The 27,512-nt window shown below is 39.0% G+C and overlaps 2 protein-coding genes across 3 annotated transcripts; one reads left to right on the top strand and one right to left on the bottom strand.

The window, feature by feature from the left end:
- Nucleotides 1-345: 345 nt before the first annotated feature.
- On the bottom strand, nucleotides 346-7,102 carry UBC (ubiquitin C). The gene is made up of 2 exons (XM_060756845.2): nucleotides 6,979-7,102; nucleotides 346-3,008 (listed from the first exon to the last, which is right to left on the bottom strand). Exon 2 carries the CDS (start codon nucleotides 3,001-3,003, stop codon nucleotides 490-492), a length of 2,514 nt encoding a protein of 837 aa, XP_060612828.1. The 5' UTR covers nucleotides 3,004-3,008; nucleotides 6,979-7,102; the 3' UTR covers nucleotides 346-489.
- A 2,962-nt stretch (nucleotides 7,103-10,064) lies between these two features.
- Nucleotides 10,065-25,719, top strand: CENPV (centromere protein V). 2 transcript variants are annotated; one of them, XM_060756847.2, is made up of 6 exons: nucleotides 10,065-10,081; nucleotides 12,269-12,414; nucleotides 22,895-22,993; nucleotides 23,179-23,248; nucleotides 23,792-23,906; nucleotides 25,523-25,719. In XM_060756847.2, coding segments are annotated over exons 2-6 (411 nt in total). In that variant the 5' UTR covers nucleotides 10,065-10,081; nucleotides 12,269-12,412; the 3' UTR covers nucleotides 25,648-25,719. The 2 variants fall into 2 exon arrangements, with proteins under 2 accessions (XP_060612830.2, XP_060612829.2); XM_060756846.2 differs by lacking the exons at nucleotides 10,065-10,081; nucleotides 12,269-12,414 and adding an exon at nucleotides 20,998-21,156.
- The last annotated feature ends 1,793 nt before the right edge of the window (nucleotides 25,720-27,512 follow it).

Below are 27,512 nucleotides of genomic sequence, written 5' to 3'. Positions count from 1 at the left end.
AGCACCCCTGGCGGCCAGAAGCTGGAAAGTTAATAACCTCTGAGTGTCTGTCTATATATGTTGTGCGTCTATGGCAATGAATGTTTGCCATGTATATGTACATTGTAATCCGCCCCGAGTCCCCTGCAGGGTGAGAAGGGCGGAATATCAATATTGTAAATAATTAAACAACCAACCCCACAAAATCTACCTCTGGACCTTACTGGAGAATTAGGCTCGTTCCTTTTTGTTTTCCCTGTGCTTGCTCTGCCATTTGGACCTTCTCTAAACCAGTCAGCTCCTATAACCCCTCCTGGTGGCATGATTTACAAGTTGTTGGGTTCAAGCCTGACACAGACCAGGGAGCAATGTGCAACGGAAAACTTTATTAGCATTTACACAAACAAGTCTAGAGGCTCCGGGAACCTGCATTCACCTTACAATATTAAGACATGAAACTGCTACAGTGCAAACAAATGCTATTGGCAACTTGCAAAGGTGTTCGTGAATCTAACAGCCGCCTCTCAGGCGCAGCACAAGGTGGAGGGTGGACTCCTTCTGGATGTTGTAGTCGGAGAGCGTGCGGCCGTCTTCAAGTTGCTTCCCAGCAAAAATGAGCCTCTGCTGGTCTGGGGGGATGCCTTCTTTGTCCTGGATCTTGGCCTTGACGTTCTCAATGGTGTCACTGGGTTCCACCTCGAGGGTAATGGTCTTGCCAGTCAGGGTCTTCACGAAAATCTGCATGCCTCCCCTCAAACGCAGGACAAGGTGGAGGGTGGATTCCTTCTGGATGTTGTAATCGGAGAGAGTGCGGCCATCTTCAAGCTGTTTGCCGGCAAAGATGAGCCTCTGTTGGTCTGGGGGGATGCCTTCTTTGTCTTGGATTTTGGCCTTGACGTTCTCAATGGTGTCGCTTGGTTCAACCTCGAGTGTGATGGTTTTGCCAGTCAAGGTCTTCACGAAAATCTGCATACCTCCCCTAAGTCGCAGCACAAGATGGAGGGTGGACTCTTTCTGGATGTTGTAATCTGAAAGGGTGCGGCCATCTTCAAGCTGTTTGCCGGCAAAGATGAGCCTCTGTTGGTCTGGGGGGATGCCTTCTTTGTCTTGGATCTTGGCCTTGACGTTCTCAATGGTGTCACTGGGCTCTACTTCGAGAGTGATGGTCTTTCCAGTCAAGGTCTTCACGAAAATCTGCATGCCTCCCCTAAGTCGCAGCACAAGGTGGAGGGTGGATTCTTTCTGGATGTTGTAATCTGAGAGAGTGCGTCCATCTTCAAGTTGCTTCCCAGCAAAGATGAGCCTCTGCTGGTCTGGGGGGATGCCTTCTTTGTCCTGGATCTTAGCCTTGACGTTCTCAATGGTGTCGCTTGGTTCAACTTCAAGAGTAATGGTCTTTCCAGTCAAGGTTTTCACAAAGATCTGCATGCCTCCCCTCAAACGCAGCACAAGATGGAGAGTTGATTCCTTCTGGATGTTGTAATCTGAGAGAGTGCGGCCATCTTCAAGCTGTTTGCCAGCAAAGATCAACCTCTGCTGGTCTGGGGGGATGCCTTCTTTGTCTTGGATTTTGGCCTTGACGTTCTCAATTGTGTCGCTTGGTTCAACCTCCAGGGTGATGGTCTTGCCAGTCAAGGTCTTCACAAAGATCTGCATGCCTCCCCTGAGTCGGAGCACAAGATGGAGTGTTGACTCTTTCTGGATGTTGTAATCTGAGAGAGTGCGGCCATCTTCAAGCTGTTTGCCGGCAAAGATGAGCCTCTGTTGGTCTGGGGGGATGCCTTCTTTGTCCTGGATCTTAGCCTTGACATTCTCAATAGTGTCACTGGGCTCTACTTCGAGAGTGATGGTTTTGCCAGTCAAGGTCTTCACAAAGATCTGCATGCCTCCCCTAAGTCGCAGAACAAGATGGAGGGTGGATTCTTTCTGGATGTTGTAGTCGGAAAGGGTGCGGCCATCTTCAAGCTGCTTGCCGGCAAAGATCAACCTCTGCTGGTCTGGGGGAATGCCTTCTTTGTCCTGGATCTTTGCCTTGACATTCTCAATGGTATCGCTTGGTTCAACCTCTAGAGTGATGGTCTTGCCAGTCAGGGTCTTCACAAAGATCTGCATGCCTCCCCGGAGCCGCAGCACAAGGTGGAGGGTGGACTCTTTCTGGATATTGTAATCTGACAAAGTGCGACCATCTTCAAGCTGTTTGCCAGCAAAGATCAACCTCTGCTGGTCTGGAGGGATGCCTTCTTTGTCCTGGATCTTGGCTTTCACATTCTCAATGGTGTCACTTGGTTCAACCTCTAGAGTAATGGTCTTGCCAGTCAAGGTCTTCACAAAGATCTGCATGCCTCCCCTGAGACGCAGTACGAGGTGGAGAGTAGATTCTTTCTGGATGTTGTAATCTGAGAGAGTACGTCCATCTTCAAGCTGTTTGCCAGCAAAGATCAACCTCTGTTGGTCTGGGGGGATGCCTTCTTTGTCTTGGATCTTGGCCTTGACATTCTCAATGGTGTCACTGGGCTCTACTTCTAGAGTGATGGTCTTGCCAGTCAAGGTTTTCACAAAGATCTGCATGCCTCCTCTCAAACGCAGCACAAGATGGAGGGTGGATTCTTTCTGGATGTTGTAATCTGAGAGAGTGCGGCCATCTTCAAGCTGTTTGCCAGCAAAGATCAACCTCTGTTGATCTGGGGGGATGCCTTCTTTGTCCTGGATCTTGGCTTTCACGTTCTCAATGGTGTCACTGGGTTCAACCTCCAGTGTGATGGTCTTGCCCGTCAGGGTCTTCACAAAGATCTGCATGCCTCCCCTCAAACGCAACACAAGATGGAGAGTGGATTCTTTCTGGATGTTGTAATCTGAAAGGGTGCGTCCATCTTCCAGCTGTTTGCCGGCAAAGATCAGCCTCTGCTGATCAGGTGGAATGCCCTCTTTGTCTTGGATCTTAGCCTTGACATTCTCAATAGTGTCACTTGGCTCCACCTCCAAGGTGATGGTCTTGCCAGTCAAGGTCTTCACAAAGATCTGCATTTTAACTGAAACAGAAGAGGGGTGGGGGATATTCTGATCAGATTTAACTGCTTATGTTCTTCCTAGAGCAATGCATGCAAAAATAGTTTTTAAAACCCAGCTTGTTTTGAATTATTGTAATTACTATCATTACATGAGCAACATGTCCTGTTTTTCAAAGCACTATAATTTAAAGCATTTTGAGTCATGGCTACTCAGAAGCCTGAAGACACTGGAGTGGCACTCAAAACAGTTTAAACAGCATAAAAACTATCAAGCTCTGCTACAGTTGCAAACCAATTTGCAATTTAAATGTTTCTTTCATAATGAAGCTTGTACCCCACCCAATGTCCTGTGATAGACAATTCAAGGGTTTAAGTAGGCAAAGCCGCCATCTCATGCTCTGTCAGCTGCCAGTGAGTCACAGGCAGACTTCTGGCAATGAGTAGGAAAGCAATCTGATTCAATTCATCCTCCACAAAGTGCCACATCATTCCCATTTATTTGCAGTACTTAAAAAAAAAGATATTCCACTGCAATGACTCACTATCCTACTCCGGGCTCTCAAAAGAGAAAGCAGAATATATGTGATACAATGTAAATCAGGGATTTGACTTTGCATGGCCCAGCAGGAATTCAAAACTGACCCTACAAACCAGGCAGTAATTTGGGATAGTCTAAGTCAGGTTGATGCCACAGTAATTGCCATGTGTCAATGCTTTAAAAAAAAACAAACCCTGGGACATGTAGACTTGCAAGGCACACATATTCTTGGACAAAGAAAGCAAAACAAAACAAAAAACAAAAAAAAACTTTAAAAACTACAAATACCAGCATCCCATTACAAGGCTGTATTCATTCTACAATGGGGAAAGCCCTGAAAGCTGAACTACAACCTCCATTATGCCCCAGCCTTATCATCCAGATAGGAAATGTACAAGCACAAAGGAGATTACCATATTTAGTAACTAGATCTCTTTTCTTTTAATAACATGGCATCCTACACAGAGCACATATAGTATAGGCAGTCATTAAAATTACAGTACTGGATGCCATGGCACCACCCGCCCGCTGAGGAAACTCCACTGGCTCCCAATTAGTTTCTGGACCCAATTTAAGGTGCTGGTTTTAACCTGGATACTTGAGACACTTTCCATACAAGCCAGATAGACTCCCAAGATCAAGTAGCAAAACACTCCTCTCCACTCGGCTCAGAGACAGGCAACACTTAAAACTGTTTAGAAATGGTACCTTCTCTAATGATAAATAGAATTGTTTACTGATTGTTGGTTCCAATGCCTTTTATACATTACTTAATGTTGTTTTATTTTGTTATATTGTTTTGTATTTTAATGTGTTACATTTTAACTGTGTTGCCCAGGCTTGGTCCCCATGTAAGCCATCCCAAGTCCTCCTCAGGCAGGGTATAAAAATAGTTTTATGTCCTAGCATTGAATATTTGCTATATATATGTTGTGCTCTACACAGAGTCACCTGCAGGGTGAGAAGGGCGGAATATAAATGTTTCAATATAAACAGAAATAAAGTCAACTTGACTAGGCTGTTGTCATAAACCGAGAAAGGCGATATGGAAGTTTCGTAATAAATAATAATCTTTATTTTTAATCTGCCCTCTCCCCCCAAATACTCAGGGCAGCAAAAAACAAAAGATGGCAAACATTTAATGCTACGCCCCCTATTAACAAATCAAAACAATTCAAGCAAACATTTGAGAAAAAAAACAGTTGAACAACCTTGGCTAAAAGATGTAACATACAACTCAAGTGAGGCCTCATAAACAACACAACAAACAGTTAAGCTGTTAAAATCTGTATAGAATATAGAAATAATAACATTATTTTTATACCCTGTCTCTATCTCCCCAAGGGGACTCGGGGCACCTTACAAAGGGACAAAAATTATAGATTAAAACAGGCACATTAAAATAAAATCAACAAACAGCAATCAAATAAAAACATATCACAATCACAGAGCAATATCATAAAAGCAATATCATGGCTGAACAAAAATCAATGCTGGGTTTGGAAGTGGGTGGGCTCAAAGTCAGTGCAATGGTTCCTAAGTAGAGCAGAGGGAAAGTGCAATGCCATTAGTGTCGAGGTTACAGGAATGAGGGCCAAACTAAAGTGCAGGAGCTTAAATAAGGTTGGAGGGATATATATATATATACACACACACACCATTTGGGGGGAGAGAGACTACAGTAAGTGAAGGAATTTGTATAACTAAGTAGACAATAATCTGAGCATTGAACTATATTATTACTATATAGGTTGTTGTTGATTGGTTTTCCCGACATTAAATCCAGTCCTATCCGACTATGAGGGTTGGTGCTCATCACTGTTTCTAACCCGAAGAGCCAGCATTGTCCGTAGACACCTCCAAGGTCATGTGGCCAGCATGACTGCATGGAGCATTGTATTATTATATAACTAAGTAGAAAATATTCTGAGCATTGGACTATATAATTATAATATAACTAAGTAGACAATGTACTGAGCATTGAACTATATCGTTATTATTATGATATAACTAAGTAGACAATATTCCGAGCATTGGACTGTATTATGATTACATCTAAATACACAGTATTCTGAGCATTGGACTATATTATTATTATTACGATGTACATTGTTGATTGGTTCTCAACCTGTGGGTCCCCAGGTGTTTTGGCCAAGAAATCCCAGCCAGTTTACCAGCTGTTAGGATTTCTGGGAGTTGAAGGCCAAAAACACCTGGGGACCCACAGGCTAAGAACCTGCTCTATAGTAAGTGAAGGAATTTGAGGACCTGTTTAGGGCAGGCACGGGCAAACTTGGGTCCTCTAGTGTTTTGGACTTCAACTCCATGGCAGTTACAGTGGCATCAACCTCTATAGCAGTGGTTCTCAACCCTGGATCACGAGGTGTTTTTGGCCTACAACTCCCAGAAATCCCAGCCAGTTTACCAGCTGTTAGGATTTCTGGGAGTTCAAAGCCAAAAACACCTGGGGGCCCACAGGTTGAGAACCACTGCTCTATAGCAAGGGCAGGCATATTTTCGACTTCAACTCCCAGCATTCCTAACAGCCTCAGGCCTCTTCCTTTTCCCCCTCAGCCACTTACGAGCAAACTTGGGTCCTTCAGATGTTTTTGGACTTCAGTTTAACTAAGGCTGTTAGGAATGCTGGGAGTTGAAGTCCAAAATCGTGCCTGCCCTAAACAGGCCCTCAAATTCCTTCATTTACTAAGTGAAGGAATTTGAGGGCCTGTTTAGGGCAGGCATGGGCAAACTTGGGTCCTCTAGGTGTTTTGGATTTCAACTCCCAGCATTCTTAACAGCCTCAGGCCTCTTCCTTTTCCCCCCTCAGCCACTTACGGGTAAACTTGGGCCCTTCAGATGTTTTTGGACTTCAGTTTAAGTAAATGAGGGGGGAAGGGAAGGGGCCTGGAGCTGTTAGGAATGCTGGGAGTTGAAGTCCAGAGGGAAGGCCTAAGTTTGCCCAGGGCTTGTCAATCAAATGCCCCGAGAGTCTATTAGAAATGGCCGCTAGGGGGCTGCCTGGAAAGCCTCGAATGGGTAGGCCTGTGACGTCACACGTGAAGCCCCGCCCCTTCCCTCCTCCCCCTCCCCCCTGGCCGCCATCTTGTCCTTCTCTGGCGCCTCAAGCGACGTCCAGAGCCTCCTCCTTCCCGGCGGCCATGATTACTTCGAGAGGCGGGCCAAGGCCTAAGCTGTGGCGGCCTCACCGTCCCGCTCGCCCCGCTCCGTGCCAAGGCCGCCCCATCCCCGCGGGAAAGGCAAGGCCAGGCCGGCCTCGTCACCAAAGGCCTCTCCGCCGCCATAATGGGCCGCCATGACGCTTTTCCTTGAGGGCGAACAGCACAATAAGCGCCCGCCGTCGCCATGGAGGCCTTACTCCAATATCGAAATTTGCATAAATTTGCATAGTCAATTTGAGTCAAATCCTCCCCTTCCCTCATTCGGATTCCTTACCACTCCTTGAAGCGTCTCCCCCTCCAAAAATTGTAGGCCGAACTCGATCGTGTTCTCGTTCCTCACACAAATGAGTCAATGCACCTCCGAAGCCCGCCCGTCTAATGTCACCCGCCAACGGCGCCCGCGTATTTATAGTCTAAGCCACGCCCCTTTTTACGTCACGCCGATAACCTTCCGCCAGAAGGGAACAAAAGAGTCCCTCAATTCGAAACGCTGAAACGCGCTATTATATCTCCACAGGAGTGTTTATTTCCCCTTAGACATTACAAGGATCGTTGACGGTTCCTTATGACTCGTTGTGTTTTTAAAAAGGGGAATATTGAAACAAAGCGCGGAAGGATACTTGAAACGAATGCTTCATTCGACCAAAGCGAGAGAGAAAGAAGAGGCGGGACTTACGGAGCTGCTCGGTTCACGATTGGTCGGGAAAGGAACTATGTGCGCTCTGATTGGCTGGAGCGTGAAAGGCTCAAGGACTGGAAAGCTCTGGAAGGAGCAAGATGGAATACGAGCGGACGAAAGGGAGGGGTGAGGGAGGAGGGGGAGGGTGGAATCCGCCCGCTGATTGGTCCGCTTTGACGTCACCCTGTTGCTAAGGCAGAACAGATTAGGAGGGAGAAATAGGGATGGTTCTGCACATGCGCAGAAAGAGGAAGAAAGAGTGGGGTGAGGGGGGAAAACAATTTCAGGGGGGAAATTTTGGCGGGAAAAACAGTTCCCTCAGGATTTTGAATAAATCCAGTCATAAATTCAGGAGGGAAATAATAGTAATAATAATAATAATAAATTCAGGAGGGAAATAATAATAATACTTACTATAATAATATAATATAATATAAATAATAATAGATAATAATAATAATGATAATGAAATAAATCCAGTCATAAATTCAGGAGGGAAATAATAATAATATATAATATATAATAATATAATATAAATAATAATAATAGATAATAATAATAACAATAATAATGAAATGAATCCAGTAATAAACTCAGGAGGGAAATAATAATAATAATAATAATAATACTTACTATAATAATATAATATTAATAATAATAATAATAATAATAACAATAATAATAATGAAATAAATCCAGTAATAATAATAATAAATTCAGGAGGGAAATAATAATAATACTATAATAATATAGTATAAATAATAATAGATAATAATAATAACAATAATGAAATAAATCCAGTAATAAATTCAGGAGGGAAATAATAATAATAATAATAATAATAATAATAATGAATTTAGGAGGGAAATAATAATAATACTATAATAATAATAATAATAATAATAATAATAATAATAATATAAATCCAGTCATAAATTCAGGATGGAAATAATAATAATGAATTCAGGAGGGAAATAATAATAATACTTACTATAATAATATAATATAAATAATAATAATAGATAATAATAATGAAATAAATCCAGTAATAAATTCAGGAGGGAAATAATAGTAGTAATAATAATAATGAATTCAGGAGGGAAATAATAATAATAATAATAATAATAATACTTTTAAAAAGGTAAAGGTAGTCCCCTGACATTAAGTCCAGTCATGTCTGACTCTGGGGTGTGGTGCTTATCTCCATTTCTAAGCCGAAGAGCCAGCGTTGTCCATAGACACTTCCAACGTCATGTGGCCGGCATGACTGCATGGAGCGCCCTTACCTTCCCGCTGGAGCGGTACCTATTTATCTACTCACATTTGCATGTTTTCGAACTGCTAGGTTGGCAGAAGCTAGGGCTGACAGCGGAAGCTCACGCCGCTCCCCGGAATCGAACCTGCGACCTTTCGATCAACAAGCTCAGCAGCTCAGTGCTTTAACCCACTGCGCCACAATAATATTTACTTACTATAATAATATAATATAAATAATAATAATAGATGATGATGATAATAATAATAATAATAATGAAATAAATCCAGTAATAAATCCAGGAGGGAAATAATAATAATAATAAAATTCAGGAGGGAAATAATAATCATACTTACTTACTATAATAATATAATATAAATAATAAAAGATAATAATAATAACAATAATAATAATGAAATAAATCCAGTAATAAATTCATGAGAGAAATAATAGTAATAATAATAATACTTATTTACTATAATAATAATAATAATAATAATAATAGATGGCTGCAGAAGGTCTAGGACTCCCAAAGGGGCAAAAAGGCCACGTATTAACCCTTATTTATAATGTTACAAAAGGCCTCCCAAATAGGCCACATATTAACCCGTATATATAATGTTAGAGAAATAAACAATAGTATGAGCATTGGACATTATTATTAGTATTATTATAATAATAATATAATTATTTAGTATTATTATATATTATTATATAATTAAGTAGAAAATATTCTGAGCATTGACCTATATTATTATTATATAACTAAATAAACAGTATTCTAAGCAATTTATCATTATTATTATTATTATACAACTAAGTAGACAATATTCTGAGCATTTAATTATATTAATATTAATGTATAAGTAGACAATATTCAGAGCATGGAACTATATTAATATTAATATTGTTATATTACTAAATAGACAATAGTCTGGGCAGCAGTTGTTATTATTAGAAACACAACAAGATTAGTACACAGCAAACATGATCACTATGCTTGGATCACACATCAGACACTTCCTAAATTATTATTATTATTATTATTATTATTATTATTATTATTATTATTATTATTATCTATGACTCTCCACTAAAAGAAGAAAGTGGTATATTCACTTTGAGAAATGTAGCTTTAGAGCCATTGCATGCATCCAAAAAAAACATCACTTTACTAATGTTACTTTACTATTATTATTATTATTATTATTGCTGTTGTTGTTGTTTATTAAACTATATATTCCACAGTGGGTTGAGAGCGTATCCCTGTCTGTTTAAATGGGAAAATTCCAGAACATTCAGTTATTAGCTCTGGAGCATTCAACGTATTCTCTTTCCTCTTGCAGATTGTGGGCAACAAATGGAAAAGCAAACAGCAGCTGACGTTATTATTGCAACGTTGGCAGAAAACCTGCGATCGCATGACTGGCTTTGATGGCGTTGGTGAATTTCAGTTTCCCAGAAGGGCAGATGGGGACTCTGCTTACAGTCAGGGACAAGGATAGAATAGTCTTAATGCTTCCAAAGAAGATTGGTTGTGTATTGTCGAAGGCTTTCATGGCCGGAATCACTCAGTTCTTGTGGGTTTTTTCGGGCTATATGGCCATGTTCTAGAGGCATTTCTCCTGACGTTTCGCCTGCATCTATGGCAAGACCTCTGAGGATGCTTGCCATAGATGCAGGCGAAACGTCAGGAGAAATGCCTCTAGAACATGGCCATATAGCCCGAAAAAACCCACAAGAACTGAAGATTGGTTGTGTTAAGATTTCACCTTCCCTTTGTTTCACTTTTTGTAGGAAGACAAAGAAGCCATATGTTGCCTTTGTCTCCATTTCCTTTTGGGTTACAATGTTGCCCTCCATTTCCCTTCTGGAGCCCTTGGCCTTCTGTAACATTGTAAAAAAAAAGGGTAAATTTGTATTCAAAAGTTCTAATAATGAATTTTAAACCCGTGCCTTGTGTCTGCTCTATTTTAATAATTGTTCTGTATGTTTTAATATATGTATATCTGTGCACTTTATATAACGATTTATATAACGATGTTTTTAGCTATGTTGTCACTCGCCTCGAGCCACGAAGTGAGGTGGGAAAGAAATAAAATTATTATTATTATTATTATTATTATTATTAGTAGTAGTAGTAGCAGTAGCAGTAGTATATACATTGCCCTTTTGTCCCTTTGGGAGACCTAATAATAATATAGTCCAATTCTCAGATTTATTGTCTACTTGTATAATGATGATAATAATATAGTCCAATACTCAGACTATTGTCTATTTATATAATAATAATAATATAGTCCAATGCTCAGACTATTATCTTCTTAGCTTAATAATAATAATAATAATAATAATAATAATATAATAATAATAATAATATAGTCCAATGTTCAGGCTATTTTCTTCTTAGTTATATAATAATAATAATAATAATAATATAGTCCAATGCTCAGACTATTGTCTATTTATATAATAATAATTAATAATAATAATAATAATAATAATATAGTCCAATGCTCAGACTATTGTCTATTTATATAATAATAATTAATAATAATAATAATAATAGAGTCCAATGCTCAGACTATTGTCTATTTATATAATAATAATTAATAATAATAATAATAATAGAGTCCAATGCTCAGACTATTATCTTCTTAGCTTAATAATAATAATAATAATAATAATAATAATATAGTCCAATGTTCAGGCTATTTGCTTCTTAGTTATATAATAATAATAATAATAATAATAATAATAATATAGTTCAATGTTCAGACTATAGTCTCCTTAGCTTAATAATAATAATAATAATATAGTCCAATGCCCAGACTATTGTCTTCTTAGTCTAATCATAATAATAATATAGTCCAATTCTCAGACTATTGTCATCTTAATTTTATAATAGGAATAGTAAGAAGAAGAAGAATAATATAGTCCACTGTTCAGACTATTCTCTACTTAGTTTAATAATAATCATACTAATATAATATAGTTCAATGCTCAGACTATTCTTAGTTTAATAATAATAATAATAATAATATAGTTCAATTCTCAGACTATTGTCATCTTAGTTTTATAATAATAATAATATAGTCCAATGTTCAAACTATTGTCTACTTAGTTTAATAATAATATAGTCCAATACTTAGACTGTTGTCTTTTTAGTTTAAATGATAATAATAATAATAATAATATAGACCAATACTCAGACTATTGTCTTTTTAGTTTAATAAAGAATAATAATATAGTCTAATAATCAGACTATTGTTTTTTAGTTTTAATAATAATAATAATATAGTCCAATACTTAAGACTATTGTCTACTTAGTTTAATAATAATAATTTAGTCCAATGCTCACACTATTTTCTACTTCTCTAACATTATACATAAGGGTTAATATGTGTCACATTTGGGAGACCTAGGCCTTTTGTGACATTATATATCAGGGTTAATATGTGGCCTTTGTCCCTTTGCCTTCTGCAGCCATCTGTCTCTTTATATATAGTGAAAGACTCATTTTTGGTGCTGGCTGTGTGTAATATTGGAAAGTGATCATTTGTGGCTCCTTCGGCTTGGTGTTTGTCAGTTCCTAGGGCAACACTTGTTTTCTTCTTGTTTTCCCTGCAGACGGAAGCCAATGGGTTCTCATTACACAACGCCCTGCAAATGCCAACCGGGAGCTGAACTCTTGAACAAGCCCAGGCCTGTTTTTCTGGAACCGGCGCTGACTCAGAGTCACAGCTGTTTGCCAAGCCCTGTTTGAACCAAAGAATGTGAGTAGCAGCTGATGGTTCAAAATGGAGTTTCAAGGTTCTATAATAAAAACATGAGAAAAGTGTATTAAACTGCCAAAACGTCTTTGTGGGACGGACTTCATGCCTCCTGACGTAGAGTCCTTTGATGTGTGTTCTGTGTTATAATGTCAGCTCAGAACAACATGTCATACTTTTCTCTGCCAAAATCACATTTAGATGCAGGATGAAAAGATCTCAATCCTGCTGCAGCTTCCTGTCAATTTCCAACAAAGCAAAGCAGGAACAGAACGGTGTGCTTTTGGGGGATTTTTCTTTCTTTCCACTTGAATCACCAAAACGGGCACCCAGCCCAGAAACTTTGCACTGCTGAGTCATGCACGCCTAAGCACAGATGAAACATGAATGTGTGTGAAGGTTTTTTATTCCTGATAGTTTGGGCTGAAGGTTATCTTTAGAAGGAGACTCTGAACCCTGTTGCTCTGTTGGAACTCCGTCACAGTTTCTGGAATGTTCCACTCCCTTCTGCTTTACTTGCTTTACTAATTGGAATATTTATTTATTTATTTATTTGAAACATTTATATTCCGCCCTTCTCACCCCTCAGGGGACTCATATATACATATATACGGCAAACATTCAGTCCCGGGACATAAAACCATAAATATATACTAACATTAAAATCTATATAAATAAAAATGTAATGTTTGTTTGTGGGATTAACATAATTCAAAAACCACTGGACGAATTGCCGCCAATTTTGGCCACAAGACACCTACTAACCCAAGGAGTGACCAACACTCAATTTTTTTTTCTCATTTGGGACTTGTCATTGCTGGGATTTATAGTTCACCTACAATCAAAGCAGTTCAAAAACATGCAAATGTGAGTAGATCAAAAGGTACCACTCCGGCGGGAAGGTAACGGTGCTCCATGCAGTCATGCCGGCCACATGACCTTGGAGGTGTCTACGGACAACGCTGGCTTTTCGGCTTAGAAATTGAGATGAGCACCAGAGTCCCAGAGTCAGACATGACTGGACTTAATGTCAGGGGACTACCTTTACTTTACCTACAATCAAAGAGCATTCTGAACTCCACCAATGATGGAATTGAACCCAACGTGGCACACAAGACTCCCATGACTAACATGGGCATTGAGTTTGGGAGTTGTAGTTCACCTACATCCAGAGAGCACTGTGGACTCAAGCAATGATGGACCTGGACCAAACTTGGCATGAATATTCCATATGCCCAAATACGAACACAGATGGACTTTGGGGAAAATAGACCTTGACATTTGGGAGTTGTAGTTACTGGGATTTATAGTTCACCTACAATCAAAGAGCATTCTGAACTCCACCAATGATGGAATTGAACCAAACGTGGCACACAAGATTCCCATGACTAACATGGGTATTGATGGGCATTGACCTTGAGTTTGGGAGTTGTAGTTCACCTACATCCAGAGAGCACTGTGGACTCAAACAATGATGGACCAGGACCAAACTTGACACAAATATTTCATACGCCCAAATATGAACACAAATGGACTTTGGGGAAAATAGATCTTGACATTTGGGAGTTGTAGATACTGGGATTTATAGTTTACCTACAATCAAAGAGCATTCTGAACTCCACTAATGACAGAATTGGGGCAAACGTCCCACACAGAACCCCCATGACCAACAGAAAATACTTAAGGCCATCCAGTCCAACTCTTTTCACCAGGGCAAGAAAACGTAATCAAAGCCCTCCTGACAAAGAGCCATCCAGTCATAGACATACATAGATATATATTATTCACACACACACACAATCTCGTAGATTTGAAAGTGACCCCTGAAGAAGGACAATATATGTTGCATGTTCCAGAGTAGGCAAACCAGGCAATCTCCACATCAACACTGACAAAGAAACGGCAAGAAATACTGTATACCCACAAGCAGAAAGACATTACATATATTAGAAACCTACACTTTCTCGTTACTTTATTTTCCAGATCACCAGACTGGGCCACAGCAATGCATGGCAGGGGATGGCTAGTCACTTATATCCACATTAAAAGTTGCTTAAAAACCATCTCTTTTTGTAAATAACTTTATCTGTAAATATATCTTATTTACAGATAACATAAATAATAATAATAATAATAATAATAATAATAATAATATTCAGATCTGCACACGTTATTCGCCAATACATCACACAGTTCTAGACACTTGGGAAATGTTTGATGTGTGATCCCAAACAAAAGCCAACAGAGTGTTCTTGTTTGCTGTGTACTAATCTTGTTGTTTATCAAATAATAATAATAATTTTACTGACACAAAAACACAGTATATCACAGCAAACAAAATCCAGCATATAGATCTCATTTGCTGTGACATACTGTGCTTTTGTGTCAGTAAAATCTATATAAATAAAAATGTAATGTTCGTTTGTGGGATTAACAGAACTCAAAAACCACTGGACGAATTGACAACAAATTTGGGCACAAGACACCTAACAACCCAATGTATGTCCTTCACTAAAAAAATTTTTTTTTGTCATTTGGGAGTTGTCATTGTTGGGATTTATAGTTCACCTACAATCAAAGAGCATTCTGAACCCCACCAATGATGGAATTGAACCAGATTAGCACACAGTTCTCCCATGACCAACAGAAAATACTGGAAGGGTTTGGTGGGCAGTGTCCTTTGATTTTGGAGTTGTAGTTCACCTACATCCAGAGATCACTGTGGACTCAAACAATGATGGATCTGGACCAAACTCTACACAAAGACTCTATATCCCCAAGTGTGACCACTGGTGGAGTTTGGAGAAAATAGGATCTTGACATTTGGGAGTTGTAGTTGCTGGGATTTATAGTTCACCTACAATCACAGAGCATAGATAGAATTGGGCCAAACCTCCCACACAGAACCCCCATGTGGGCCACAGCAACGCTTGGCAGGGGACGGCTAGTAATAATAATAATACTCCGATCTGCACACATTATTCACCAATACATCACACATTTCTAGACACTTGGGAAGTGTTTGATGTGCGATCCCAAACCAAAGCCAACAGGGTGTTCTTGTTTGCTATGTACTAATCTTGTTGTGTATCAAATAATAATAATAATTTTACTGACACAAAAACACAGTATGTCACAGCAAACAAAATCCAGCATATAGATCTCATTTGCTGTGACATACTGTGCTTTTGTGTCAGTAAAATAATAATAATAATAATAATAATAATAATAATAATAATAATAATAATATAATAATAATAATAATAATAATAATAATAAGGCCACCTTACTGGGATCTGCACGCATTATTTGCCGATACATCACACATTCCTAGACACTTGGGAAGGGTCCGACGTGTGATCCAATACAACAGCCAGCAGAGTGTCTGCTGTGGACTCATCTTGTTGTGTTTCAAATAATAATAATAATAATAATAATAATAATGTTATATTACTAAGAGGAGGGTATTGCAAATGTGACTTTACAGTCAAATTAATTGGAGTTTGTGGCCCAGGGACACCATAAAAGTGAATAAACATGATAAATAATTACACTATGTAACAAAATATGAAAAAAGTTCCTGTTCCTCCCTTGAAAGTGTTATGTCCTGTTTAATTGTACAGTCCTTACTTTGAAAGTAGTTGTCCTACTTCAGAAACTCCATTGTTTTTGTGGCACAAACTATACTGAATTGTGTTGTCAAACGCTTTCGTGGGTTGCTGTGAGTTTTCCAGGCTGTATGGCAATGTTCCAGAAGCATTGTCCTGATGTTTTGACCACTCAGAGATTGTGAGGTCTGTTGGAAACTAGCCAGGTGAGGTTTATATATATCCCACATGGAATCCCTACGGCCATCAGAATATACTGTGTTTTCTAATTGTCTTTGGTGACCCCTCTGACACCCCCTCGTGACCCCCCCTAGGGGTCCAGACCCCCAGGTTGAGAAACACTGCTCCATAGACTTGTCCAGAGTTGCACTGTATATGGTAGACTCCTGCAGAGGTGGGATGACTCCTTCAGGCAGCAACCAGCCAGGCTTTGAAGCTGCAAGGCCATTCAATGCTAATCAAGGTGGCCAATAGCAACATTCACACTTGCTTCAAGAAGACAATATACTTTTTCCCAACCTGGACATCATTCCTCAGATATATAAGCCTCACTTGTCTAGTTTACAACAGACTTCACAACCTCTGAGGATGCCTGCTATAGATGTAGGCAAAACGTCAGGAGAGAATGCTTCTGGAACATAGCCAGACAGCCTGGAAAACTTGCAGCAACCCAATTGTAATAATGTTCTGTCTTTTCTTTCTTTGCCGCACACTTCAAATAATAATTCAAAACACCCCAAAAAGGGGGAAATGAGGAAGGAAATCAACACAGCGAGGACTAGAAACTTTCAGGTGGGAAAACAGATCTGGAAAGATGGCGGAAGAAGGAGAAGAAGAAGGGATGACCTTTTCCTTTAGTGCAAACACGAGGCAAGGGCGTTGGACCGGTTTCTGAATTGCATGCTCTGGGTGTGGATTATATACAGTATTTGATTCCATGCACGGAAATTGAGTCATGTTGGACATTAATCCTTGGGTGCTCTCTGAACAAGATTAACAGGAAATGGCTTGTATCTCTCTCCCTTCCTTGTAGCTAAACATTTTGTATCTCTTCCTCTCATGGGTACTTTGTTTTTAAAAGCAATGGTTACATTTTTCTGTCACAAAATTATGGAATTATTTATTCCTTTTTTTGTGGGTTAGGATTATTTTTTCTCTTCTTTCAGGTCTAATCTGAGTTCTTCAATTCAATCTATGATTTTATGCTTCTCCTTCCGTTTAAGTGTGGTCTGCCTCAAAGGGTTGTTGTGAGAATAAAGAAAAGGCATGGTTATTGTTGTTGTTATTAATTATTATTATTCGTACCTCACCACCGCAAAGGAGGAAAAAGAGGGATATAGATGTAAATAATAATAATAATAATAATAATAATAATAATACTTTTATTTGTTACCACACCACTCTGAAGGAGGAAAAAGTGGAATATAGATGTAAATAATAATAATAATAATTTTATTTGTTACCTCACCACCGCGAAGGAGGAAATACTGGGATATAGAAGTTAATAATAATAATAATAATACTTTTATTTGTTACCTCACCACTCTGAAGGAGGAAAAAGTGGGATATAGATGTAAATAATAATAATAATAATAATAATAATAATAATAATAATACTTTTATTTGTTACCTCATCACTCTGAAGGAGGAAAAAGTGGGATATAGATGTAAATAATAATAATAATACTTTTATTTGTTACTTTATCACTCTGAAGGAGGAAAAAGTGGGATATAGATGTAAATAATAATAATAATACTTTTATTTGTTACCTCATCACTCTGAAGGAGGAAAAAGTGGGATATAGATGTAAATAATAATAATAATACTTTTATTTGTTACTTTATCACTCTGAAGGAGGAAAAAGTGGGATATAGATGTAAATAATAATAATAATACTTTTATTTGTTACCTCATCACTCTGAAGGAGGAAAAAGTGGGATATAGATGTTAATAATAATAATGATGATAATAATAATAATACTTTTATTTGTTACCTCACCACCGTGAAGGAGAAAAAGTGGGATATAGATGTTAATGATAATGATGATGATAATACTTTAATTTGTTACCTCACCACTCTGAAGGAGGAAAAAGTGGGACATTGATGTTAATGATAATGATGATTATTGTAATGATAATAATATTTTGGGGGACTAAACAGGGACATGCAAAGGGTTGCTTTCCAATTACAAGTGATGAGTGGTAATCAGAGCTAATAATAAACAGTCATATTATTGTGTTGTCAAAGGCTTTCATGGCCGGAATCACTGGGTTGCTGTGAGTTTTCCAGGCTGTCTGGCCGTGTTCCAGAAGCATTCTCTCCTGACGTTTCGCCCACAGCTATGGCAGGCATCCTCAGAGGTTATGAGGTCTGTTGGAAACTAGGCAAGGGAGGTTTATATATCTGAGGAATGATGTCCAGGGTGGGAAAAAGAATCTTGTCTGCTTGAGGCAAGTGTGAATGTTGCCATTGGCCACCTTGATTAGCATTGTATCGCCTTTAGGATATCCGGTGCTGATTATATTGTGACTTCATCACCCTATTAAACTTGGGACCGGAAAAGCAGGCTGTGACTCTAAGTAAGTAAGTATATACCTTGAACATGCGGAAGATCTTGGCATCCGTCGGCCATGACTTGCAGCAGCGTCACTCTTTATGCAAGGTTTTGGCAGGAAATACAGGGAAGGTTAGCTGCTGCTCAGTACAGCACATGTTCTGCTCAATCTGACCCAATTCTTGGAAGAGAGAGACCTTCTGTGCTCTGATCTGGATTCATAGGAGCAAATGTTGGAATCACACCATTGGGAGGGACCCAAGAGGCCATCTAGTCTGACCCCATCTAGCCAATGTTGGGGGCTGTGATACTGGGAGTTAGTTACGGTCCCAACAATGTTGGGAGTTGTAGTCCAATTAAAAAAAGTGACTTGACCTCAAATACTGCGAAGTTGTAGTCTGAACAGCGATGGGAGTTGTAGTCTAATTAAAAAAAGGAACTTGCCCCAAATATTGGGAAGTTATAGTCTAAAGAGTGATGGGAGTTTTAGTCCAAAGAGGAGAAGGGACTTTCCCCCAAATACTGGGAAGTTGTAGTCTGAATAGTGATGGGAGTTGTAGTCCAGTTAAGAAAAGATACTTGTCCCCAAATACTGGGAAGTTGTAGTCTGAGCAGCTATGGGAGTTGTAGTCCAAAGTGGGGAAGGGACTTGCTCCCAAATAGTGGGAAGTTGTAGTCTGAGCAGCGATGGGAGTCATAATCCAAAGAGGGGAAGGGACTTGCCCCCAAATACTGGGAACTTGTAGTCTGAATAGTGTTGGGAGTTGTAGTCCAATTAAGAAAAGAGACTTGTCCCCAAATACTGGGAAGTTGTAGTTTGAGCAGCGATGGGAGTTGCAGTCTAATAAAGAAAAAGGGCTTGTCCTCCAATACTGGAAGTTATATCCTGAACAGCAATTGGAATTGTACTCCAGTTGCGATAAGGGACTTGTCCTCAAATACTGAAGGTTATGGTCCCAACAATGATGGGAGTTGTAGTCCAAACAGTCATGAAAGCTATAGTCCCCAGATATTGGAGTTTATGGTCACAACAATGAGGGGAGTTGTAGTCCAAAGGGGGAAAGGATCTTGCCCTGCAATACTAGGAAGTTGTAGTCTGAACAGTGATGGGAGTTGTAGTCCAATTAACAAAAGGGACATGCTCCTCAACACTGGGAAATTATGGTCCCAGCAATGATGGGGGTGTAGTCCAATTAAGAAAAGGGACTTGTCCCCAAATACTGGGAAGTTGTGGTCTCAACGATGATGGGAGTTGGAGTCCAAACAGTCATGAGAGCTGTGGTCTCAACAATGACAGGAAGTCAGTACAAATAACACTATGTAACAACAGTTGAAAACTTTCCTGTTCCTGGTTTGAAAGTGTTATATTTCCTGTTTGATTGTGCAGTCCTTACTTTGAAAGCTGTTCTACTCCGGAAATGTTTTTGTGGCACAAAACTACCGTATATACTCGAGTATAAGCCGACCCGAATATAAGCCGAGGGACCTAGTTTTACCACAAAAACCTGGAAAAACATATTGACTTGAGTATAAGCTGAGGGTGAGAAATGTAGCTGCTACTGGTAATCGTCAGTAGGTTAAATGTTTTTGAGTATTTACACAAAACTGTAATTTAAGAGAAGACTGCCCAACTCTGATTCAACCATTATTCTAACCTCCTTCAATGTAAATGTGTTTACCTATTACCTAGAATGATAGAATAAAATAATAAATGTAATAACATGTAATAAAAATAATAATAAATAATGGAAATTTAATAATAATAGTAATAATAATAATAATAATAATAATAAAGTAATAAATGTAATAATAACAATAATAGAGTAAAATAATAAATGCAATAAATATAATAATAGAGTAAAATAATGTAAATGTAATAATAATAGAGTAAAATAATAAATGTAATAAAAGTAATAATAGAGTAAAGTAATGTAAATGTAATAATAATAATAATAATAGAGTAAAATAATAAATGTAATAAAAGCAATAATAGAGTAAAACAATGTAAATATAATAATAATAGATTAAAATAATAAATGTAATAAAAATAATACTAATAGCAGAGTAAAATAATAAATAACCTTGACTCGAGTATAAGCCGAGGGATTTTTTTTCAACCTAAAAATGGGGCTGAAAAACTAGGCTTATACTCAAGTATATACAGTAGTTGAATTGGTTGAGACTCTAGGAGATATTGATTGATAAACTATTGCAAAATGTGCTATAGTAGGATGTCCAGCAAAAAAAAAACGTTGTGTAGTTTAATAAACTTTTTCCATGTTTTTTATGATTGAACCAATTAGGAGATGACATATATGTATATGTATGTATATACACACACAGACAACACACACACACATATAACCCAGGAACATAAAAACATAGTGTAATCTATGGAGCCCTCTGGTGCCCAAAGCCTGGAATTACAGCAGGGGAAGTGGACGTGGCCATGAATTGAGCTGGAATTTGAACCTATGTTCAGCTCTCAAGCTGCTCACCCAGCCCCCATTCGACCTTAATCCTAGAGGTTTGCTATGGCTCTGAGGCCGAGAGAGTGGGACTCGCCTGGGGATGCTTCCGGGTGAGTTTTCCACAATCCAAAGCCATATTCAGAAAGCTCTCTTGGACTACAAAGCCAAGGGGATTGAAGAGAAACATTTTTCTTTGAAATCTCTGGATATAATTGGGTAACACTGAGGTGAGCTGTGATGATCTAGCTGCAGGGAGAAGGAAGGAGAGGAGAAGGAAAGGAAGCAGGAGGAAAGAGGGAAGGAGGAGGAGGAGGAGAAAAGAAGGAAGGGAGGAAGGGAAAAACAAAAGGAATAGAATTAATGCTGAGAGAAGAGTCGAAGGAAGGAAAGAGGGAAGGAAGAACAGGAGGAGGAAGAGAAGAAATGAAGGGGAGAAAAGGAAAAGAATTCATGCTGAGAGAAGATATGAAGGAAGGAAAGAGGGAAGGGAGAACGGGGGAAGAAGAGAAGCAAAGAAGGTGGGAGTGGAATAAAGAAGGAAGGAAAGGAAGCAGGAGGGAAGGAAGAGGAAGATAGGAGAAAAGAAGGAAGGAGAAAGGAAAGAGCAGAGAAGGGAGGAAGGGAAGAACAAAAGGAATATAATTAATGCTGAGAGAAGAGTCGAAGGAAGGAAAGAAGGAAGGAAGAATGGGAGGAGGAAGAGAAGAAATGAGGAAGAAGGGAAGAAATAATAAATAGAATAAATGCTGAGAGAAGAGGGGAAGGAAGGAAAGAGCGAAGGAAAAACAGGAGGAAGAAAAGAAGCAAAGGAAGTGGAAGTGGAATAGGAAGGAAGGAATAGAATTAATGCTGAGAGAATAGGAGGGAAGAAGAGGGAAGAAAGGAGCAGGAGAGGAAGGAAAGAGAAATAAAAAGGGAAGAAAGGGATGAAGGAGGAGGAGAAGGAAGGAAGGAAGAAAAGAGAAGTAGAAAGAGAAGAAAGGAAGCAAGGGATGAAGGAGGAGAGGAGAAGGAAGGCAGGAAAGAAGAGAAGTAGAAAGGGAAGAAGCGAAGCAAGGGATAAAGAAGGAGGAGAGGAGAAAGAAGAAATTTATTTATTTATTTCAAAGTTTCCTATACCGAGCTTCTCACCTCTTAGAGGGACTCAGCCCGGTTTACAACCATAAAAACATACAATCAGTAAAATATCATAGTTCATAATTACAATAACACATTTAAAATAACAACTATATTTAAAACTATGGTGGTCAGTTGTCATATTAAAAACAAGTATACCTCATCTTCCATCCACAATCTTAGGGTGCTGTCTCATTCATCGAAAGCCTGTCTCCACAACCACGTTTTCACCCATTTCCTGAATATCAGGATAGACGGGGCGGTTCTGACCTCCAGTGGGAGAGAGTTCCAGAGTCGCGGGGCCACCACCGAGAAGGCCTTGTCCCTCGTCCCCACCAGGCACGCTTGTGAGGCCGGTGGGACCGAGAGCAGGGCCTCTCCAAACGATCTTAGTAATCTTGATGGTACGTAGGGGAGAAAGGAAGGAAAGAGAAGAGAAGTAGAAAGGGATGAAAGGAAGCAGGGGATGAAGAAGGAAAAGAGGAGAAGGAAGAAAGGAAGGGAAGGGAAGTAGAAAGGGGAGAAAGGAAGCACGGGATGAAGAATGAGAGGAGAAGAAAGAAAGGAAGGAAGGAAAGAAGTAGAAAGGGAAGAAAGGAAGCAAAGGATGAAGGAGGAGGAGGAGAGGAGAAGGAAGGAAGGAAGGAAGGAAGGAAGGAAGGAAGGAAGGAGAAGAGGAGGGAGGAAGAAGGGGGCCTTGTTGTGCTCATTCTGCCTGGCTTCTCTTTGCAGGGCATGCCAGGGCCTGGTGAAACACACTGGGGGGTGCCACTGCAGAGCTGTCCGCTTTGAGGTCTGGGCCTCGGACGCCCTCCACGTCTTTGACTGCAAGTGAGTCAGGCAAGGCCCGTCCCACAACTTTTAATTTTAATTTTCCCAGATAAATAAGCCACTTGCAGAACACACAGCAGCGCCTTGTTGCGTATTACGAGGTGGGTGGGGGATTCTGGGAAAGAAGGAATCACCATCCTCTCATCATCCATGTAATTCCCTTCCCTTTCTCTCCTCAAGCGCAGCTGCAGCATCTGCGTCAAGAAACAAAACAAGCATTTCATTGTTCCTGCCTCACACTTCAAGCTGCTGAAGGTGGGTGTATTGCAGTGTTTCTCAACCTGGGGGTCACAAGAGGGTTCCAGAGGGGTCGCCAAAGACCATCCGAAAATATATATTTCTGATGGTCTTAGGAACTCCTTTGGCAGAGAAGGCCGAAGATGTCTCCGCCAAAACCAACTCCAAAACCAACGTTCAATGCCCACCGATCCCTTCCGGTATTTTCTGTTGGTTGTGGGAGTTCTGTATGCCAAGTTTGGTTCAATTCCATCGTTGGAGTTCAGAATGCCTTTTGATTGTAGGTGAACTATAAATCCCAGCAACTACAACTCCCAAATGACAAACTCAATCCCTGCCGCAACCCCATCAGATTTGGGTGTATTGGGTATTTGTGCCAAATATGGTCCAGTGGATTAAAATACATCCTGCAGATCAGATATTTACATGACGATTCATAACAGTATCAAAATGACAGTTGTGAAGTAGCAACAAAAATAATGTTATGGTTGGGGGTCACCACAACATGAGGAACTGTATGAAGGGGATTTCTGCTGAAGGCAGTTCCGTTTCCTTGCCCAGGGTGCTGACAACCTCACCGCCTACACCTTCAACACACACCGGGCCCAGCACACCTTCTGCAAGACCTGTGGCGTCCAGAGCTTCTACACACCTCGCTCCAATCCTGACGGCTATGGTATTGTCATCATCCTGCGATTCTCCTCATTGGAGCCCATGGTGGCTTTGAAGCAGGGATAAATAACTGGATCACAGATCCCGGCTTTCCTTCCTTAGGACCATAGACTGAGATGCCCTATGACATCCACGCTTCAGCCTGCACCACAATCCCCATAAGTTGTGGGGTTCTTAGGTTTATTTGTTTATTTACGACATTTATATGCAGCCCTTCTCACCCCTAAGGGGCCTCAGAGCAGCTTACAAGATATATATATATATACGTACAATATATTATCTTATTAGCATAGTACAATATCAGTATTATATATTACTATATTGTACTACACCACTATACTGTAATAATATTATTACCAGTATTAAATTAATATATAATTATTATATTGTATTATTATTAGTATTATATTGTATTATATTATAATATTATATGTGTATACAATATATTATATTACTAGCACAGTACCATATTATTATTATATATTACTATATTGTACTATTTATTTATTTCTGACATTTATATGCCGCCCTTCTCACCCCGAAGGGGACTCACACCGGCTTAGAAGATATATATATATGCATACAATATATTATATTATTAGCATAGTATAATATCAGTATTATATATAACTATCTTGTACTACACCACTACACTGTAATAATATTATGAGTAGTATTACAGTAATATATAATTATTATATTGTATTATTATTAGTATTATATTATATTGTAATATTATATGTGTATACAATATATTATATTACTAGCACAGCACCATATTAGTATTATATAATACTATATTGTACTATTTATTTATTATTTATTTATGACATTTATATGCCGTCCTCCTTACCACGAAGGGGACTCAGAGCGGCTCACAAGATATATATATATACATAAAATATATTATATTATTAGCATAGTACAATATCAGTATAAAAATATTACTATATTGTACTATACCACTATATTGTAATATTATTAGTAATATTACATGTAATATAAATATATAATTATATCATATTATTAGTATTTTATTGCATTACATTATAATATTATAAATATATGTATATACAGTATATTATACTGTATTACATTATATTATTAGGCTACTTTTGCACCACATCCTTAGTAGGTTGCTGTGCATTTTCCGGGCTGTCTGGTCATGTTAGGGAAGCATTCTCTCCTGATGCTTCACCTGCATCTATGGCAGGCATCCTCATAGGTTGTGAGGTCCATTGGAAACTAGGAAAATGGGGTTTATATATCTGTGGAATAATGTCCAGGGTGGGAGAAAGAACTCTTGTCTGCTTGAGGCAAGTGTCAATGTTGTAATTAATCACCTTGATTAGCATTTCATAGAATCATAGAGTTGGAAGCAACTTCATGGGCCATCCAGTCCAACCCCCTTTTTCTAAGCAACACCAAAACACCCCGGACAGATGGCCATCCAGCCTCTGCTTACAAGCCTCCACTGGACCCTGAGGCAGAGAGTTCCACTGGTGAACAGCTCTTTTAAAGATCAGGAAGGCTTTCCTTATGTTCAGTTGGAACTCCTGTCCTGTCATTTGAAGCCATGGTTCCAATGCATCTCCGATGGCGTTTTCTCTCTCTTTGTAGGTGTCGCTCCGCACTGCCTGGACGAGGGCACTGTGAGCAACGTCACCGTTGAGACCATCAATGGCAAAGAATGGGAGAAGGCCGTCGGTGCTCACCCCACCATAAAGAGCATGTCCAAACCATGACGCCTCCTGACTGTCCTTTTCTCCTGGAAAGCCCTTTCCCGTTCCAAATAAAAGCTGGTATTTTGTAAGAAACACAGCTTTCCATGGCTCATTTGCCCCCTTTAGCTGAGCGGAAACAGAATCTCACATTTCATATTTACTCAACGGATTTTCCTTCCAAAAATCTGTCCCGCGCAAATAACTCCCCATCCAATCAAGTAGCTGAATACACAAAAGTACAATGTTTTTTTATTTTCATGACTTAATATGATTGTGTGCCGCCCCTCCCTGTCGCTGAGTGGAATTCCGAAGTGAATCAGAAACCATTCCCTTTCAACCATCCGGGATGTGAATTCATTCTTTGGTCACAAAATTGGAAATTACTACTCTATGACATTTCAGTGCATTCGTCTCAGAGCAATGGTCCCTCCACACTTAAAAGATTGACCATGTGGCTTTGGATTGGGAAAGATAGATAGATAGATAGAGAAATGACAGATAGATGGATAGATAGATAGATAGATCGAGAAATAATAGATAGATAGATAGGGAAATGACAGATAGATAGATAGGGAAATGACAGGTAGATAGGTAGATAGATAGATAGATAGATAGATAGATAGATAGAGGAATAATAGATAGATAGATAGATAGATAGATAGATAGAGGAATGACAGATAGATAGGTTGGAGTGAGCTTCTGACCAATTTGTGTAGCTTGCTGTCGACTTTTGCAGCCCAAAAGACAGTTGCATCTGTTAAGTAGGAAATTTAGGCACTGCATATGCGGGGAGGCTAATTTAACTAATTTACGACACCATAAAAATCTCCAGCAAGCATGCAAGAATGAGGAAGTACTTCATCAGTGTCACAAATGGTCGGTGAAGGAACGGCTCTCCTGGTGGCCAGAATACCCTCATGGAGCTGGAATGTTAAATAGCCTCTGTGTGTCTGTCTATATATGTTGTGTGTCTATGGCATTGAATGTTTAATAATAATAATAATAATAACAATTATCTTTATTTATACCCTGCCACCATCTCCCCAGGTGGCTTACATGAGGCCAAGCCCGAACAACAAAATACAATAAAATAAGATACAAATTGCAATAAAATAAACAATGTAGCATTAAAATATAAAACATATAAGCATATAAACAATACACACAAAACATAAAGAGAAGGGAAAAAACTGTAAACCAAACATAATGACAGTGTACATAAAATGATTTAAAAACTCAGGGTGAGATAAAGGAGCAGGATTATTTGTATTTATCCATGTTTGCCATGTATATGTACATTGTAATCCGCCCTGAGTCCCCTGTGGGTTGAGAAGGGCAGAATATAAATACTGTAAATAAATAATAAAAAAATAAAAAGTAGATAGAGGAATGACAGATAGATAGATAGAGGAATGATAGATAGATAGATAGATAGATAGATAGATAGATAGATAGAAGAATGATAGAGAGAGAGAGAGAGGAAAGATAGATAGATACATAGATAGAGGAATAATAGATAGAGGAATGAGAGAGAGAGAGAGAGAGAGGAATGATAGATAGATAGAGGAATAATAGATAGAGGAAGGATAGAGGAATGACAGACAGATAGATAGATAGATAGATAGAGGAATGATAGATAGATAGATAGATAGATAGATAGATAGATAGAGGAATGATAGATAGATAGATAGATAGATAGATAGATAGAAGAATGATAGAGAGAGAGAGAGGAAAGATAGATAGATACATAGATAGAGGAATAATAGATAGAGGAATGATAGAGAGAGAGAGAGAGAGAGAGAGAGGAATGATAGATAGATAGATAGATAGATAGATAGATAGATAGAGGAATAATAGAGGAAAGATAGAGGAATGACAGATAGATA

This window comes from Anolis sagrei, chromosome 11, assembly GCF_037176765.1.
Source record: "Anolis sagrei isolate rAnoSag1 chromosome 11, rAnoSag1.mat, whole genome shotgun sequence".
Taxonomy (NCBI): Eukaryota; Metazoa; Chordata; class Lepidosauria; order Squamata; family Dactyloidae; genus Anolis; species Anolis sagrei.
This window is presented reverse-complemented; position numbering and strand designations above follow the sequence as displayed.